The 18,295-nt window shown below is 41.0% G+C and overlaps 1 protein-coding gene across 1 annotated transcript in view; it reads right to left on the reverse strand.

The window, feature by feature from the left end:
• The window catches only part of SLC1A7 (solute carrier family 1 member 7), a 47,921-nt gene that overhangs the window by 15,048 nt on the left and 14,578 nt on the right, over window positions 1-18,295 (reverse strand). Inside the window, exons 3-7 of the mRNA XM_062497196.1 lie at window positions 17,377-17,592; window positions 6,341-6,383; window positions 5,356-5,575; window positions 2,978-3,077; window positions 1,551-1,784 (exon numbers count right to left, since the gene is read on the reverse strand). Of these exons, the coding sequence (XP_062353180.1) occupies window positions 1,551-1,784; window positions 2,978-3,077; window positions 5,356-5,575; window positions 6,341-6,383; window positions 17,377-17,592 (813 nt within the window). The remainder of the gene's footprint in view (window positions 1-1,550; window positions 1,785-2,977; window positions 3,078-5,355; window positions 5,576-6,340; window positions 6,384-17,376; window positions 17,593-18,295) is intronic.

Raw genomic sequence — 18,295 nt, forward strand, 5'->3', positions numbered from 1 at the left:
AGCTTGTAAGGGGTAAGGAAATGGGGCTAAAAAAAGCCTCAAGTAAGAATTGGTTTCCCTTAAAGAGGCTCAGCAGAAACAGACACTTCTGTCTCATTGCTTTCCAGAACAATAAAGGACTCCTAAATTGGTGATAAAACTGAAATACAATGCTGATGTGTAATGTGGAAAATTAAGAAAAGTCATGATTTTGAAACGGTGGAATACTTGTTGATCTTGTAAGTCTTTATTAGATCTCCCTTGTTAAAGGCATCTATACTCATGAAAAAGTTGGATTTTTTTTTTCTAAAAAGATAAATACTCAGATTTTTAGTAAAAGTTATCTCTTTCTAGGGGGAAAAAAAAAGAGAGAATGAAAGGAATAGCACAGATTAAAAATCTGAGTTGTCAGTAATAGAGTTTTCGGAAAGAGAATTCCTAGAGAGGCAGGGCAGGTTGTCAAGTGTGTCAAATGTGAGCCTGATGAGCCTTTTCCAACATTAACATCTTTGAGTGCAAAATTCTCATCTTACTTGAATCTGAGGATGTGGTGACATCTTAAGATGCAAACATTTAACATTCTAATAAAAAAGCTTTCCTTAATTATTTAAATGTAATTAGAGTTTAAGCACTACCCACCATGTAATTTTTCTTGATTTTGTGTTTCTCAGCATGCTGATCTGTATAGGTCATTTTGAAGCAAACTATTATATATAAAAACACCTTGTAAAACATCACAGTGGAAATCCAACGCCTTCTGTACTGAAATAATAATCCCCTCCTCCCCTTTCTTTAAATCTTCTACATTGCTTCAGCCACAGATGCCATGAAATTGTGTTGTCATATTGGCTACACAGAAATGTTATTTTAATTGTCATTTTTGTATCTGCTCCATGCAAGGCAATTCCAGTCCTTTCAAGCACATCTCATGCACCACTTTATCCATGTTGGGAGTCATTTTCACAGCCTGTTCACAAGCTGGTTCCCATTTTCACTGTACCTTTGTTCAGCTATAGTTAAAACTCCTTGTACATCTTCCCTAAAAAGGGTGCAAAAGATATTATTCCTTGAGAACAACAGTTAAATACTTTCCCAATGCTGGACAATAGCTTGCAACCACATTTTCTTAATGCACCAAGAGACAAAGACTAAGATGAGTGCAAAGGATAAAATGTTTCCACATGACTGAAAGAGGAGGTTCCCCACTAATGCTGAAGATGGAGTCTGGACAAACTGCATGTCCCTCACATCCATTAACTTTGTAGAAGCATAATTTTTTTATATGGAAGAAGAACTTATTTCCTTTCTAGTTCTCTACTAAAAAATGGTTTTGTCTAATATTTATAAACCAAGGTAAAACAATGTGACAAACATTATTGTCTGGCTCCCATATAAATTCCAAATGTTGAGACACACATTTTTTAAGTTTATACCAGTGAACTGGACAGAGAACATTGTTCAGATACAGATATATCTGCTCTACTACAGCAATAGTGTGCTCTTCCCAAGAGGTAGCTGTAGTAAGGATCTAGCAAGTATTTTATAGGATCTTTCTAGAAACTCTGTAGTACCTGGAGGATGTGGCCAGAGCAATGAGCAAGGCTTGAAGGATCCCCCTGATGAAGACAATGGGATTCTTCTTGGTGATGAAGAAGTACATCATTGGCAGAATAAAGAGCCCGTGCACCACCAGGCCACACACCACCGTAATGGCATAGAAACCCAGCTTCTTCCCAATGGCCGAGGGGTCATCCATTTCCAAGATTTTGCCAGCTATTAGGAACACAATTCCAAATGGAAAATACCTGAGCAAAAAGAAAGACAGTCATTATTAGGAGACAGCTCCCTTCCATCACACAGTAAGAGCTGGCAGCTCCTTCCAGTGGCAGTGCAGTACCAGCACTGTCAGGGTTTGGCTTTTCTGTCTCCACATCAGAGGAGGATGCCTAGAGCACTGGGCTGAACAGTTTTTCCTGTGGGGTCCCCCTCAGCACAGCTGAGGTTATGGTGCTGGCAAGGAACAACTTCAAAATGTTTTAGTTCTGAAGACAGCTCTGACTTTTTAGCTTCAGGAAGGTAAGTTACTGGGAAGAGGGGGAACGAATCCTAAGCTCCTCTCATGTGTTTGTGCTCATGTAGCTGTTCATGGATTTTTGTTGGAAGCTCTTAAGTAAACATTTATGTTGCCTTTGGAAGACAGAGGAGAAACACCAACATGCATTAGACATGCTGTTGGACTACCTGAGGGTTTGCTTTGGGGCACATAAAGAGACAGAAGAATTTGAATCCACTCTGAAAAATCCATTCTGAATCCACTCTGGAGAGGTGCTTTATCAAAACTGTTGTGCTTCTGTGCACAGGTGTGTACAAAGTCGTGGATGCCAAAAAGCTTTACATTAAAAAACCCCAAAACTGGGAGCATCCAGCCATCTTCCACTTGCAGTTGTTCCATCTCCAGAGACTTGACACTACTTCCTTAATTTTCCAGAAATGAACTGCCTCCTTTGATGTATCCACTCAAGCAATCATTCCCTGACCCAGCTCAGTCAGATTGCACTCTGTACCTGGAAAGAGAGGTGTGTTGGCAGGTCTGGCTGGGTCTGCAGCAGTGCTGAAAGGGATGGAAGTACCAGCTAGAGCATCCCATCATACTTTTCCCTTGTGTGGGCTGGGTGGCTATGATGCCTCTTGGCATGCCCAGGGATTGGGAGTGCCCTTGGGGTGTACAGCACACCCCACCCAGCTATACCATCTTCTGGTTTTTGGGAGTAACATAGCAGGTGCCCCATCAGAAGGATGGTACACACCAGGGATGGATGTATGTGCATCCTCAAATGCTGAAGCCCTGCAAAACTATGGAGTTTTGAGTTGAATAAATTAGTTCATCCTCATTTATTTCCTTGGAAATAAATGTGTGACATTTCTGTGCATTTTCTTCTGTTGAAATGTTCTTATTCTTTTTAAAAATACTGATTTTCTTAGTAAAACAGTTACTTACCAAACAGCAACTGCCACTATCTTCATGACAGATTCATTCAAACACTGGCAAAAGCTGACCAAAGGGACGCCGCTGTTCCCCATTCTTCCCAACATTATACCTGCAATCAAAGCATTTGGGTTCAGTTTCTCAGGTGTCTTCACACACAGCCCCAGTGCTTTCCCTCCCTGCTGAAACTCAAAGCCCCTTGATAGCAAGGTTGTGTCCTTAAACCATCAGTCACCGAGACCTGTGAAGGGATTTACCTGCTCTGAGTTATCCGTGGAAGACAAACTGAGAAACATTTTCTAGTGAAGGAATCTGTCTCTGCCTACAACCGGGCAGCACCAACGAGGACTTGGGAGGCAGAGCCAAGTTTTGAGGTTTGCTCTGGTAATGGGGAGTTAGTAATGGAGTCTCTGTCATATTTTTAGTAGCTTTCTGTCTACATGATAATAGTTAACCTTTATAATCAGTCAGGCTTTGCGGTTTTGGGGGAGGTAGGGAAATGCAGATTCATGGGCAGAAAGGCCAAATTGCTGTAAAGACTAACCAATAAAGAGGAAAGCAAATGAAGCCCATGTATGTGCCCCCATTGCTCAGAAAGGAAATGAGTACAGCTCTGGAATATGTCATCTAACCATATATTCTCCAGACAGTGTTAGTTTCCATTAATGCATATAAATAGATGACATTTTCCTATAGTTAATTATCCTCCCTGAAAGGATATAAGAGATGGAGTCAATTGCTCAAGGAAGCACTTCAGAAACTGGCTGCACCAAGGGAATTTGCCTTTGAGGGGAGCTGCTTGGGGGCTGGTAATGGGGCATGTGCTGCCACTTGCTGTGGATGTGCAGTGTCCTTACTTTGAGCAGGACTCTCTCCCTTGGAGCCCACAGGTCTGGGGCAGTGCTGCTTCCAGGGCCATCCCCTGCTGAGGCAGGGAGGGAGGCTTTCATCTGCCTTATCCAGGGATTTCACAACAGCAGTGCTCTCAAGATGTGAGTTTGTAAGCTTGTTAGTATTCCTCTAAGCCATAACTTTTAGGTCAGAAGACACACTCTTTCATTTGGCTGTTTCAATGCTTCCGAGCAGAAGGCAGAAGACAGCAATAAATGCTCAGCTGTATCCTTTGTTCAAAACAAAAGCCTGAAATAGTCCCTGGTAATGATAATTGTTGAGGCTTTGGTGTCAGGTTTGTTGGTGGCTGATTCAGCCAGAGGTGCTCCAGCAGCCATGCTGTGGGTGACAAGCCTGGTGCTGGTTTCTGTACATCAGCCAGAAAGAAACCAGGTCTCAGCTTCCACCTCCTGAGCCCCGGGCCAGCAAGACTGAGGGGTTCAGTAAAAGTTGTACATTCAGTTCTGGGCAAACAGTGAATGATCTTCTGTTCTCAGAAGTAGAAAATTGCCCTTGGTCCTAATAAGTATATGTAATTAATTCATTCATATCCAGTATGTTTTGACTGGAATAGTGTTTATGGTAAAGTTGTACTTTGGAAATGGACTATAAAATACTATAAACTGGGAGACAGCCAGTTTCCAGCAGGGTTGTACAGGGAATACCACCCACTATAGAAACTAAAAAAACAGAGGCAAATCCATTCATTCCAGGTTTGAATCTTGACCCCTTGTGCTGGTATGAACCATAATATAATAAATACAGTCAGAGATGTTTTATGGAACCACCTTTGCTGACCATATTAACTTCCAAGAATAAATTTACGTAAGGAAAATTTGATCAGCATTTTCTTAAAAAGTCATCAGAACTTTATGATTAACTAGGAAATGCTTGTTTAAATTTCTTCTTTCAAATCCCCAAACATAATATAACACACATGGCACCAATGAGTTCCTCCAGCAAGTTAAACTAGATAAGTAAGCCAGACAGAAGCTCTTACTCTGACAAACTACTAGGTGGTATGTAACTATCTTCATTCCAGGATACCAAAAATCAAGAGGTTTCAATCAAAAATGGAATATCCACAGATTTAAAACTCATAAAACAATATGGGTTGGTATACTGGTAGAGGAGCCATGAGTCTGATTTGGTGGTAATTCCTACCTCCTCTGAGCACACTGTACAAGGTTGTCTTACAGTCAGCAAAAGATGTGTCATAAATAAAAGCTCAGAATAATTAAGAAAAAGAATCAAAGAAAAATATGGTAAGTGAATGCACAGAAAACACAATTACATGGAACAAAAGTCACCAAGGATTTTGAAAATTTGTCTTTGAAAGGGTGGGGGATCAGCTCTGAAAGAGTCTTGTCTTTCCCCCCACAAAGTTTAGATAGAAACACTTAAAAAGACTGAGTCAAGAAACCAAGCAACCCAACCCAAATCCTTTTCTCTTAAATGGACACTTGGATTGTTACAAACCAAACATGTCTGAAACCTACCCATCGTGGCCGAAAATATCACAATCCCAAGTACATTCATGCCATCACTAGCCCCTGGCTCTGATTTGTAAATCACTTCAGGAGGGGGGGTGATATCCAAGGCAAAGTTCTGGACATTGGATCCGTTCTCATCCTGGACTCCGTAGATTATGATGCGACGAGTAGTGCTTTCAGATGATGCTTTGTTCGATTTAATGATGGGAATACTCCTGGTGCGATACTGAAAGAAAACAAACTCATTTTTATTACAATATCCCAGCAGGAATTAATAGTTTAATGAGACCTCCTAACTGCTCTGTTTCAACAGTGCTGCCTGTTGAAGGGACAGGCATGAAAAGGAGAGTGAACACTTCTGTCCCTATCTGATAAAATCTGTAAAAACAGTTGAATTTTTGAAAAAGTGTAAAAAAGTCAGACTTTCCTATAATCAGACCCTGGTGCAGCAAACACATTGCCTCTTGACAAAGCTGCTTTCCTGTAGGATGCAATTAGGAATGACTCCCTAGAGGTTCTGAGTGTCCTTTTTGAGAGGTTCCCATGAAATATTCCCCCAGGTGAAATAAATACAGCCATGCCTCTTGATCACTCAGATCTTTTAGGTGAGCTTTTCTTGCCAAATTCCAATCTGAGTAATTAGATTCTCCCCCAGCACATTTTTCTGTTGCTTTAATTAAACATGGTGTTCTGTTCTTCCTTTGTGTGGTGTTGCAGGGTATTCTTAAATATATTTCAGCTCTCCTCAGGTGGACGTGACATAGGAGTGTATTCTCTAGTCACACTAGAGAGCACTTTATCCCTGTTTTGCCTTCAGATACCATGGCTGCTGAGGCTAATGGAATGGGACTCATTAATTCCTAAATGCTGAAGGTACTAACTGTCTGCAGTCATATGCCATGTCTGTATGTGGGTTGTGTTTTACAAAGGTACATGTTTCATGTAATGCTGGCTTGTGTCTTTCATCAGTAAAAGGAATATAGCCACTTACCTGCTTGAATGTGGCCTCAACAAGATTGGCTGGAAACATGTTCCTAAAAATGAACAAATAGAAGAATAATTTCTATGGCACTGAAACCAACTTCTTACTACTGTGTGTTGGGTCTGCCATGACAAATCAGTTATTTGCCCTCCTGGAGAGCAAGGGCTGGGCAGGTGCAGAGGCTGCCACTCTCCCCCACCGTGCCATACAGGTGTGCCTGGCTGAGCACGGCTCAGCAGAGAGACACTCCTCAGAACTGAAGTTTGGGACTTGCCTCCAAACACCTGGGGTGAGGCTCAGCAGCTCTGGCTGCAGATTCTGGCTCTGCCACACCTCCATGTTGTAACTGGGGTGACATTCCCTTCCCCATCTGCTGATTGGAAGGATGAATATTCTTTTTATTCCATATTTTGTCTTTCCTACTTAGATAATGAGCTGTTTAAGACAGTCAAAGATGTATTCCTGAGACCTCTGGGTGCTGTAATCTACTGTGGGACTTCTAAGTAGTCCTGTGCTAATTCATAAACTGCAGTACCCTTGCTACATTTTCATCACTAAAATTGCAAGTCATGTAGACTTCGCAGTGGTTTGGTCAAGAACAGTGTGCTTTTTGAAAAGAAGATCTCATTCCTGATAAGAGAGTTGAGATTAGAGCTGTACAGTGCTTAATTTTATTTTGATACAGTTCTGGGGCTTCATCTTTGCTCACAACTGAGCTACAGAGGAAAGCAATGACCCAACACTGAGACTGCAGGGAGACCAGTAGATTTTAATTCCAAAAGGGACTCTTTTTGTCACCTTTTCTGACTTTCTGTGTATCTCACTCTGTAAGATTTCACACAATTATATCTGGAGCTAATTTATAACTTTTGAGCTGGATACTACTTTGCAGAAAGACATTCAATCCTAATTTGAAATGGAGAGCACACCCTCTACAGGCTTCAAAGAGGAATCATAGTATAATAGAGAAAATCAGCTAAAAAGTGATACATTTCTATGCAGCGTTTGGGAATCAAAATTTGTGTGATGATTCTAACAGGGTAATTTTCAGGACTGATTTATTCCAACTCTAAGCTTCTGAACCTTGGGGCAGAAGACGGTGACAGTCTATGACCCAATTATCTTCTTTCATATACCTATATTTATGCAAGGAGAAACTCTTGAGTTCTCCAACAAAATGACTTTTAATTCAAAGTGCTGCTAAAACCCCAAGACAGGTTAACACTCAAATATATGTGAAAACCCTATTCTCAATTCCAAAGAGAATTGTTGTGTGCATGGACAGTTAAAATGCATGCTGAACCAGAGACATTTTCCAGAGCTGCTTTCCTCTCTGCAGCAGCAGCAGCTACTTATTGCTAATGGAGTTAGTGTGCACCACTGGCTTAGAAAACACAATTTTTTTTTTCAACGTTAAGTGATCATAACATGATACTATGGTCACACTTAAAAGTATGTGGTAGGTTCTGCTTCAGTAGCATCAGTCACTGAGAGCAATTGCTACAAAGAGGTAATTAATTATCATTTATAGGGAGAACTGTGGGAGAAAAAATTTAATTAAGTGATAGCAGTACTACTTAATGATTGAAACAGAAGACTGAACATGAGAGGGACTTGTTGGCCTGCTTCTTGAGAGCAGATGAGTCTCATAAAGGCTTTGGATTGTCTCTGCAGACTGTCCATGAAGCTGCTGATTCTCTGGTTCAAATGTCAAATGGGTAGCCAAAGCAAGACACAGAAAAGAGGCAGCTGTGCATCCTTTCTCTGTCAGGTGCAGGCACAGCCTTCTGCCTGAGCCCTGGGGCTTGACTGACACAGGGAACCAACTGAGGAGCAGCTGGATAGAGCTGGGCCTGGGAAGATGGAGAGGATATTTATAGGAGGGGGAAGCACTGGAGAGTGAAGTGGTTACTGCTTTATTATGCCTCATAAGGGAATTCTGCTTTCGGCTTGTTAAAGGCTTCATTAATATTAAATTGTCTTTATTTTGTGATTTAAGATGCTGGGCTGAAAGGTGCTATGGGAGGGCTCAGTGTGATGGCTGTGCTCCGACCTGCTGTGTGAATGTGAAATACTCGGAAAGCAGAGATCCACAGGGAGATTCCAGCACAGCTCTGAATATGCACCTCACGTACGAGCTGTGGCTTTACACAGAAACATGAATTTATTGTTGATGATTTCCACTTTGTCCCTCATAGTCCTAATTAGTAGAATTAAGAATAATTAAGACTGCTTGAGAATGGAAATATCATATGGTTAGTATCTAGATTAAATGTTAGACAAATTTGTAGAGGATTAAAGCATTTTGTTTCTTTATCATTCTTTATCCTGCAGGAATTACAACTACCCCCTTAATACTAGATGCTGGAATTCTCCCAATAGTTTTTAATAAATTATGCACTGTGATCCAGTCTTTGAGACTAGCCTTACCGAAGTTACACAATTTATCTGGTGAAAGGATGACCTGAATGTGTTTGCCAGAGCCTCGGCTTATTTTTATTTTAAGCTGGTTTACTTGGATTGAGAAAATCCAGTATTAGCCAAAATTAAGTTTTGTTAATTAAAAACATTTAAGAGAGCAATTGGTGGATGAGAACTTTAATGGACTAAAAACAAAAAATGAGAAGGAATTGAACTGCCGCCTAGAGATGGAAGGTGACTGGGAGGGTTTCTTGGTTCTGTCAGGCCTCTTCAGAAACACTGCTTGCTTGAGGGGTATAATTTTCTGCATTCTGGTATTTCCAGCCATGAGCTGCATGTTTAGTAAGGACCTCCTGGGAATGGTTCAGAACAAGAGACTGAAGGGAGAGTGATATGGAGGGTTTGACTTTTTAGTACAGAACTGGGATGGGGAGGGCTGACTGGATCCTCACAAGGTCCTTGGGATAGCTCTGCTGTGGGTCTGCTGCCCACCAAACCTGAGTCCTGGGGAATGCTACAGAGCAGGAGCTTCAGTCTGGTTCAAAATCCAGACATGTGCATTTGCCCACACATACAAAATTAATAGCAGAGTGTTGTAGCCTGTCCATCTCTGCCCACCTCTGTTCCAAGCACCCTGCCTGCCATCAGATTGGCCCCTGCAGATCTCTCTGAGCTTTCCTGCAGCTCTGGACGAGATCCAGATGTACCCACATGGATCTGGTCCCAGGAACATAAAGTGAGGCTGTGTCTCTAGTCCAGGCACTGTGTTTATCGCTGGTGTACACTGAATTAAAGACACTGCCAGCACTTAGGAAGGAGTGATTCAAACTGAGCTCATCATTGCAGTCAGCCCCTACAAATATTCTTGTGTTTGTTCAAATAAGAAAGCCAAGCAGTTAAATACTTCTGAAGTTCCAGCATTGCTTGCGGATTGCTTACAAGACACAGGTCACAAAATAATAGTGCAGGAAACTTAATGTGATCTGAGATTCATTTCTCTAGCACAGGCAGCATTATTTTTAACCTCAGTGGCTCAGTTCAGCAATCCTAGCAGAAATAATTTCACATAAGAGTAAGCAATTAAACTGCATACTGAGTCTGGTTCAAAACATTGATAAATTAGGTCTGAGACAAGGATATTGTTGTAAAACAGAAACTGAAGACATAGGTTTTCTGGTTACATAAAAAATTGACGCCTATACTGCCTGCCCTGAGCAATAACATTTCCCAGAGCATCTTCTGCCTCAGGAACTCTGCCAGACAGAGCAGGAGTATTCAGCTGAGGATAAAAGGGTGAATGTGCACGAAACTTCAATATCAGCTCAGTGAACCTTCTACAGAGCTCAGCTACTGAGCCCCAGCTGGCACAGTGGGCCTGGCCTGCATTTGCTGTGACCGCAGCACACACGCACAAGTGACCTACTAATCACCATTTTTGTCTACAGCCTGCTGTGATGCACAGGCTGCTGCTTTCTACGAGCACATTTTGGAGCCCTTCCCTAATTCTGCATGGGATAAGAGGCTTCAGATGTAGATGCATTGAATTAGGAATGTGTATGTACATGTAATAAGAAACAACTATGGCAACATATGTTTTGCGCTTTGGTAGTCATGGATTTTGAGGAAATACTAAAGACTTGTATAAAGTGCAGGCAGCGCCTGGTCTGAGTAGCAGGTCTGAGGGTGCAGCTTCTCATTAGATACAGGACAAATTAGCATCTTGCCAAAAATGTAAGGCCCTCTTCCCTTCCCCATTGCCTCCGAGCAACTGACTTGTGAGTTAACAGAGCCTATCGGTTTTGTTCCCCTAATTTCAGCTGTTTTAGGAGGCTGAATTGCATTAGGAAGCCATTCTTCAGCATTGCCCCCAGGATGTGGGAGCCCTCTTGTCTCTTTAGAAGGTGGTTGTCTCTGAGAACCACAGTAGTGACACAAAGAGCAGCACTGTTAAACTGTTTCACTGTGGCGCTATGAACCCAACTGTCCAGAGAACACGAGCCTGCAGCCGCTGGGACGGCTCCTTTCACATCTCCTGGATAACTTCTGTTGGAAACAACAGACCAGATTCTGGTTTCAGTAATGCTACTGAGTATCTGAAATACTCAGAGTCCTGACCACAGTGTCATTAACTCAAAGCATTCAGCTTTTGCAGGTCCTTTCAGTCAGAAATGAGGCCAGCGGCTCTAGCGCCGGACTGCCACAGGTACGGCAGATGTTTCCTTGACTCAGAACACCCCTTCCCTCTGGCACTCTGCTCTGCAGCCCCAATCTGGTTCTGCTCTCAGACTTTGATGTTATCAGCACCTAATCCCTGCCACACCAGACAGTCTGGTGTCTCCCACACTGTGGAATTAAAGCCACCAGACTGGGGGTTTTGCTACATATGTGTCCTCATAATATTTATTGGCCTATACTTGCACTAGGCATAAAGCAGCTTCAGATGCTCTGCTCTCAAATTTGAGCAAGTGCAGCTGATCTTGCAAGAACATCATTTTATGGCTGGGAATATGACAGTATTCTAATATTTAAGCATTTGAGACCTTATCCTGTGACTATATACAGCAAAGGTACAGAGAGCAAAAACGGAGGCTGAATGGCTTGACATGAGAAATGTAAAGTTTCCAAGTTTTTCCAAGCATGAACAGCACTGTAGCTCCTATTTACTATAGGCTGAGGTCATTCTCAGTGACATTACCTTAATCTCAAGAATTTGTTTACTTTTTGTGTCCTGTGCATGAATTTATCATCAGCTGTGTAGACTCCTCACTACTGTTACACACGAGCCACAAATCCTGTCCTTAGTCATACATCTGATACCTTCCTGCTGTTGTCAGGGGCTCCAGCAGGGTTTGCACCGCTGAAAGCAAGGGCAAAATTTAATCCAGAAAGACCAAACGAAAAAACAACCTATAGCAGGGGCCGTGTGAGAAGCCATCTTGCACATCGATGGTTACCTCCAGTGCCTCATTTCTCAGCATCCATCATATTACCTCCTGCTAAAAGGATCAAAGAAGGCTTTTGAAAATTTAATGAGGCACTAAAATCCTCATTATTGGGATAAAAACTACTTAGAGAATGCAAAAATCACTAATTGAGTCTAAGTTACTTTGTCTTACTTTGTTTTATTTTTTCAAAGATCAGAGCAGAACTCATATTGTGGAATCATTTTGTCAAATGGGGACTTTTTATCTGTCCTGAGGGCTGCATGGCATTTCAGTTTCAATAAGGGATCTGAATTTTCTTACCCTGCTTCCTTGGAAAGAAAAGAAGCTGACAAAGACCCAGCAGCACTATGGCTGTCTGAAAGTGGAAGCACAAATACATCACAGCTTTAGGCATCTCAAAAAGGCTGAATTATATCAAAGGTAACATGTCAGGCCCAACATAATTCCACTGGCAAGGCAAGTTATTCCATTAAAAAAATGTGTGTTTACACTGAAAGAGGTCCAGACCAATTGTCAGGAGGATGGACAACAAATTTCCCTACAAGGTCAAAGGTTTCCTCCTTCAATTTTAATTCCTGGCCCCTGTGCACCTCCCCCTCTGTGACTAAAGCCTCCTGACCAGAGAGCAGAATTTGCTTCATAGCCCATCTCCTCAGAGTGGTTTTCATCATGGCATTATCTTTATTGAATACCGGATTCATTTTGTGCCAAATAGAGACCACACATTTAGAGGCTTGAGAGTTCTTTGTAAATGCTTAAGGTTGGGGCTCCTGTGGAGACCGAACTCTTAAAAATTAACCAGAAGCAAAGAGCTGGTCCCAGTGCAGAACATTTCTGGCATAAGGCTGTTTTTGTGAGACAAAAAATCCCTGGCAATCTGAAAAGAGTAAAATATGGTACTTTGCAATAGGAGACAGATAAATATTTCTATCATAGTACACAGTAGCTTTTGGGAAAAGATACATTAATGTACAGCATAGTTATTTTTAAAAATGCTTTCATAATTTAAATGTGGATCATGTAATACACTCTAAATGATCTTACTTTGTCGGCATACAATTCAGTCTTCTTCTAAAGGTGTGATTCCTGATTCTGTACAGCCTGGACTTTTTCCACACTACAATAGATCCTGGATTTTTCCTGCTCTATTTTCAAGAAGCACAATTTCAATAATATAGAATATAGCCCTTAGCTTGAAAATAGGGAATTGATTTTAAAGAGTGCTCAGGATTCCCATGAAAACATAAATCCTCTGTGTTTATATCCTCTTCTAACTCTTACTGGTATAAAAATAAAGCCTCTTGGTTAAGCCAAATTGATTTTCTGGGTACCTGCTATTAAATTGGATGCAATCCTGAATATTCATTGGTGAAATGCTGATTTCTCCTTCAGGTAAAGTTCAGAAATGTACAAATTTATTTCTCATGGGTCAAGATGTGATTTGATCCTGTCTGCCTTCACTGAACTGATTTATTTGGGGCTTTTGAGCTGAATAAATTTACAGTGCCAAGCTGTCTTGTTAGAATTGAGAAAAACCAACAATGTACACGAACCCTGCACCTGCTGATTCCCAAATCTGCAGTCAGCCTGATATAAAACAGGAGGGGGAACCCAGTTTGGCTGGGACTTTGCTTCTTTGTTTTATTTCAAAAGCCAAATTTTATTTCCCTTGGTGACAAATGCAGGTGGCATGATTTCAGTCGCAGCCGAATCTCCCCTTCTAAAGGGAACAGATGTTGTGGAAATATTAACTCAAATGTCAACACTGCCATCCTGGCTCACAGAACAAATTTTGTAAATGCTTGTCCTCAAATTATAGGCATTTTCTATTTCCCTCGTCAGGTGATTGTGCTACAAAAGTAAACTTAATATTTTAAATTGAACACTATTCTTGTAAGTATGTCCCCTTTTGTCCTTTTGAAAAACACTCAAAATGTGAATTACTTTAAAAAAATTGTACCTTGCCTTTATTAATTTCTTAACTCATAAAAGGCTTCTAAAATGTCCCTCTTATTTTCGAGGACAAACTATAAAGTTAATTTCAATAATTCTCACTGGAAGAAGAAGGCAGAGATGTTTGTTGATGCATTGCTATTGAGATGCCCCAAACCCTACCAGGTTTTTTATGAGCTGGGAATATTTCTTCTGGCCCTACAGAATTTTCTGAACAACCCTCAGTGAAGTAATTTCTTTTCCATGTGTTTTGGTTCTCTGTCTGTAAGAAAGGAAAATGGTCCTTGCCTACCTCACAGAAGTATTGCACATCGTGAGAATGAATCCTTAAAATCTCATAAAGCACCAGGTGCTTAAAGACAACATGATCCTTAGCCTGAGGATTATATGGAAATGGAAAAAAAGATACTTTCATAGGTCTTGCAGTGCTTGCAGCAGAAACCTTGAATAAAATGAGGGCAGATTTGTGCATCTATCTCAATGCAGCAATTAAGTGGCAGCTAAAGAGAGAAGCATCTTCAGAACAGCATATCCTGCACAGCTTCAGAGTGACAGCTGCCTCCTGAGCTTGTCCTTAGTCCACATCCAGTAGAGAGGGGGAGGTTCTGCAGGGGGGGGTTCCTGCACAGGAACCACCTGGTTCAATGGGCATCTCCCACAGGCAGCAGAACATTCTCGTCCCCAGTCTCCTGGGGTTCTCTTTAGAAAGGTAATCTTTCAAATACAGTTATTTAATGTGGAAAAAAAGGAAAATGAACCAAGGATGCAATTTTTGTGGCATGAAATTCAGAATGTTGATGAGATTATGTATTTCCTGGCTGATGTGAGGTTTAGAGCCATTTCAGAATTATTCACCACGGTGTCATTGTTATCTCCTCATCAAATCAATGTTGTGTGGGTTTTTTTATTTGCTTGGTTGTTTGTTTTTTTTTTTACATAGTGGACAAATATACAGAGGAAATGCCATCTAAAAAATAATTCAAAATAATAAAAATGTAGCTATTGATTAGTGTTGCAAGTTTTTAGGACAACCACAAGGGTCTGCACTACTTTTTGGTTTCATTTTTTGCTGATTCAGTATATTCTTTAATTTCTAATTAAAACCACCTCTAAAAGCAAAAATCTCACACAAAAGTTCAAGACATTCAATTTCTAGCAACATCTTTCCTGACAAAAATTCTAAACAACAATAACATCACAAGAAATAATAATGCTTTTCATAATTTCAAAGGGGCTTCAAATCTGAAATCAATGAGGGTGTATCCCCATGCCAAGATTCATGCTTTTAAAATAAACCTCACAATAATGTCACATATATCATCTCTTCACTTGTACATTTAGCATTCTTCATTTGCAGAATACCAGATGTTTCCTGTGTAAACTTCTGGGCACATATGCAATTGATAAATGGAAAGGAAATTAATGAATTGAGAAGATAAGCCAATCTGGGCTGAAAAAGATGGTTTCCAGCTGTGAATGGAAGTGATTTATCATTGAGCTAAAGGATCAGCTTTTCTAGCTCAAACCAGCAGATACATCATTACATTTAATCCAGACTTCCACACAGATATTTAAGAGTCTTGCAACTGACTGCAGCAGAGCCAGAATTTCACCCGTAGTGTTTGCCTAGGCTGAAAGCCCATTCCCCACAGTTCTGTTGTTATTATTTATTTATTTAGTAAGTGTGGTTATTTCTGCAGCAGAGGAATAAAAACCATCAGTTTGTGCTCTCAGGATAGAAAGATTGCAGCTGTGGCTGCTGCTTAGCACAGAAAAGGAGACTGAGCTTCATTCTCTTTTCTTAACCCTTGGTAATGAGAGGGGCTTGTTGACCTTGTCATTGTTGACACCTGCCCAAACCAGTGAGGAATTTAAGGTTTGGCAGACTAGAAGCACATGGCTGCTTGGAAACTTGAATATCTGAAGTATGCACACAAGCTGTTACGATTTGCTTGGGTAAATGTTTGTAGAAAGTGAAATTATAGAAGGTACTTGCAAATGTTTAGATCAGGACATGTTTTTTGACCTGCAGTGAGGTTCAATGGAATAAAGTGTTCCCAAACCTCACCACAACACCCCTGGTGTACAGAGGTGAAGACATGAGATTGTAACTCGGGTCTTGGGTTTTTCTGCAAACACGGTGGTATAGAAAATTTTGATTTTGAAAATCCAGATCTCTTTAACTCATCTCCATGACAAGCTTACTTTGAGCCTCTAAAGGCAACTGGGCTGGTGTGAGAAAGGGAATAAGAAGCTGTGGTGAGGAAGACCCTTCCCAGACAGAGCTGTAAGGTCCATTTGGATGTGTCTCTGTGCCACATGTCCCACTGTGCCTTTCATTGTCTCAGACCGAGGCCTTAGAAACAGCTCAGTGCACTGGAAATGGTTCCCAAACACTGCTAGTATGAAAACAATCATTAAGATCACATTTTTCTTGGATTCCCATTTACTTCTTATGCTACTCTTTCATACTAAGGGATGCAAAGCTGTAACTTGCTCTTGGTGTAGGAATTACAGGCCTTTGTGCAGCAGAAACAGAATAATGTGACTTAAGCCAATGTCACAAACAGATGTGGGAATTCCACTGCACATCCATCCATCATGGCAAAGTCACTGGAGAGTTACAGATGGGTATCTTCCCAATGCTGATGGAGATGGTGGTTTTGTGAAAAGCTATAAAAGAGGTTGTTCTCTGTTGCTGCTCCATGACTAAAATAATTTGGCTCATTCACAGAAAGATACTGATAAATACAGGTGGCCTAGATAAATGCAACTTGGAGGAGGAAAAAAAAGATTCCTTTGTAAGCTTCTCCTTCCAGTTCCTTCTGATCTGAAGTCCAAGTAAGTCTAATTAAAGTACTTTGTGTGCTGACATGCTGTCACGGTCAGAAATTTGGGTTTTTTGAAAGACAAACTGTGTACCATTTTAAATTTTAGTAAGCTGAACTCCAAAGAGAATTTTCTGTGATACGCAGATACACACTCGGCCTGAAAGTCCTTGAATGATGTAGTATAAGATCAGCAACTTGAGATACTAACAAACAAAGGCAAAACCTGGTCTTTCTGCATGAGCAAAATATATTGGAGGCACAGAATATGTTCAGTCAACAAACGAATCCCACTAGCACCTGAAATATTGGGACAAAAAGGGATTTCAGGCAAGGCCATCAAATCCCAGCAAATTAGTGCCCTAACGCTGCTCTAAAACAAGAACTACATCTTTTGCCAAACAAAATAAAACAAATAAGAAAAAGCCCCAAAGCGGAATAAAGAATACACAACAGTGGTCTTTGTAATTGTGTCCTTTATCTGCAAATAGGTATGAACAGCTGTAACAGCACTTCTAGAATTATTTTCTGAAAAACGTGTGTTTCACCCCTTTATTTAAGGTTTTGCCTTTTGCAATTGTCTGCTCTTACTTAAATGAACATTACATTTTAATACTCCCTTGACCCTAATAATGGATTTGATGGTGAGCTCCACAGGCTATATGGAGTCCTGTGGGCTATAAAAGACCTGCTCCATTGTTGTTGGTCGGTGGCCATTCATTTACATTTTACAAGAAACAGCCAGTGTAAACATCTGATAACTTGAAAATTATCTTCTGAAATTTACTTTTTCCTCAGTCTCAACAAAATATTTATCCTTAGATTCAGAACTTAGGCTCAGGCCACAGTTCCTCCTGCAGTTCTGCCTTCAGAGAGCAGAAAGAATGGATGTGGTTACCGGATTAAGTCCAGCAGTGCGTCTGCAGAGCTCATGATGGGCTTTCCACCCTCCTCAGTGCTCTCCTTCTGTGCTGCTCCTCCAGGGTGGATAATGGAGACCATAATTATTCCCACAACCACAGCCACAAACGTTGTCCACAGGTAATAAGTGACGGTTATGATTCCCAAGCGACTGGAAGTCTTGGCATCCAGGGCTGCGAGCCCAGACATCAAGCTGTGGGAACAAAACACAGCACTAATTGTATCTTTTGCCTTACATTAATGCAGCTGAAAGCCTAAGTTCTGAATTATTCTGGCCTGCCTGCTTCTCTTACAGCTGATTCTACATCTCAGTGTTTTAATAAGCTTGCCAGTAACACTAAAGCTGTAGTCTCTCTGTCTGAAGGGGTGTTTTCCAATTGCCAGGTCAGATCCTGGTTACTGGAAGGAGCTTGCAAGCTCAGGCTGCCCATGTGGGGACTGAATCCTACTGACTCTTCCCTGAAATTCCAAGGACAGTTTTACACAAGTTACACGTGTGATGGCTCAGTTCACAGGAGCAGTGGCAATAGTTATTAAAACTCTGTGCGTCATGCTCTACGCATAATTTTACAGAATAATAGAATAATTCAGGTTTGAATGGACCTCTGAGGAAAATCTAATCAACCCACTCACTCCTTCCTTTGTGAAGTGGAGACACAATTTTGAAATTAAAAACACTAAGGGGCAATTTTTCTGTATAGTCCATTCTTTACCTAAAAGAAGAACTCTTTTTTTCTTTCTAAATCAATTCAAAGCACAATGTATTTTTGCTTTACTAGGAAGCACATTGGGAGCAGACTGTAATTCAGTGTGCCTCCAGTCTAAATGGGGACAGTGGATGGGATTCAGAGGAAACACCTCTGTGGGAAGTGTGGCTGCCCAGTTGGGAGCAAAGA

This window comes from Cinclus cinclus, chromosome 8 (genome assembly GCF_963662255.1).
Source record: "Cinclus cinclus chromosome 8, bCinCin1.1, whole genome shotgun sequence".
Classification (NCBI taxonomy): domain Eukaryota; kingdom Metazoa; phylum Chordata; class Aves; order Passeriformes; family Cinclidae; genus Cinclus; species Cinclus cinclus.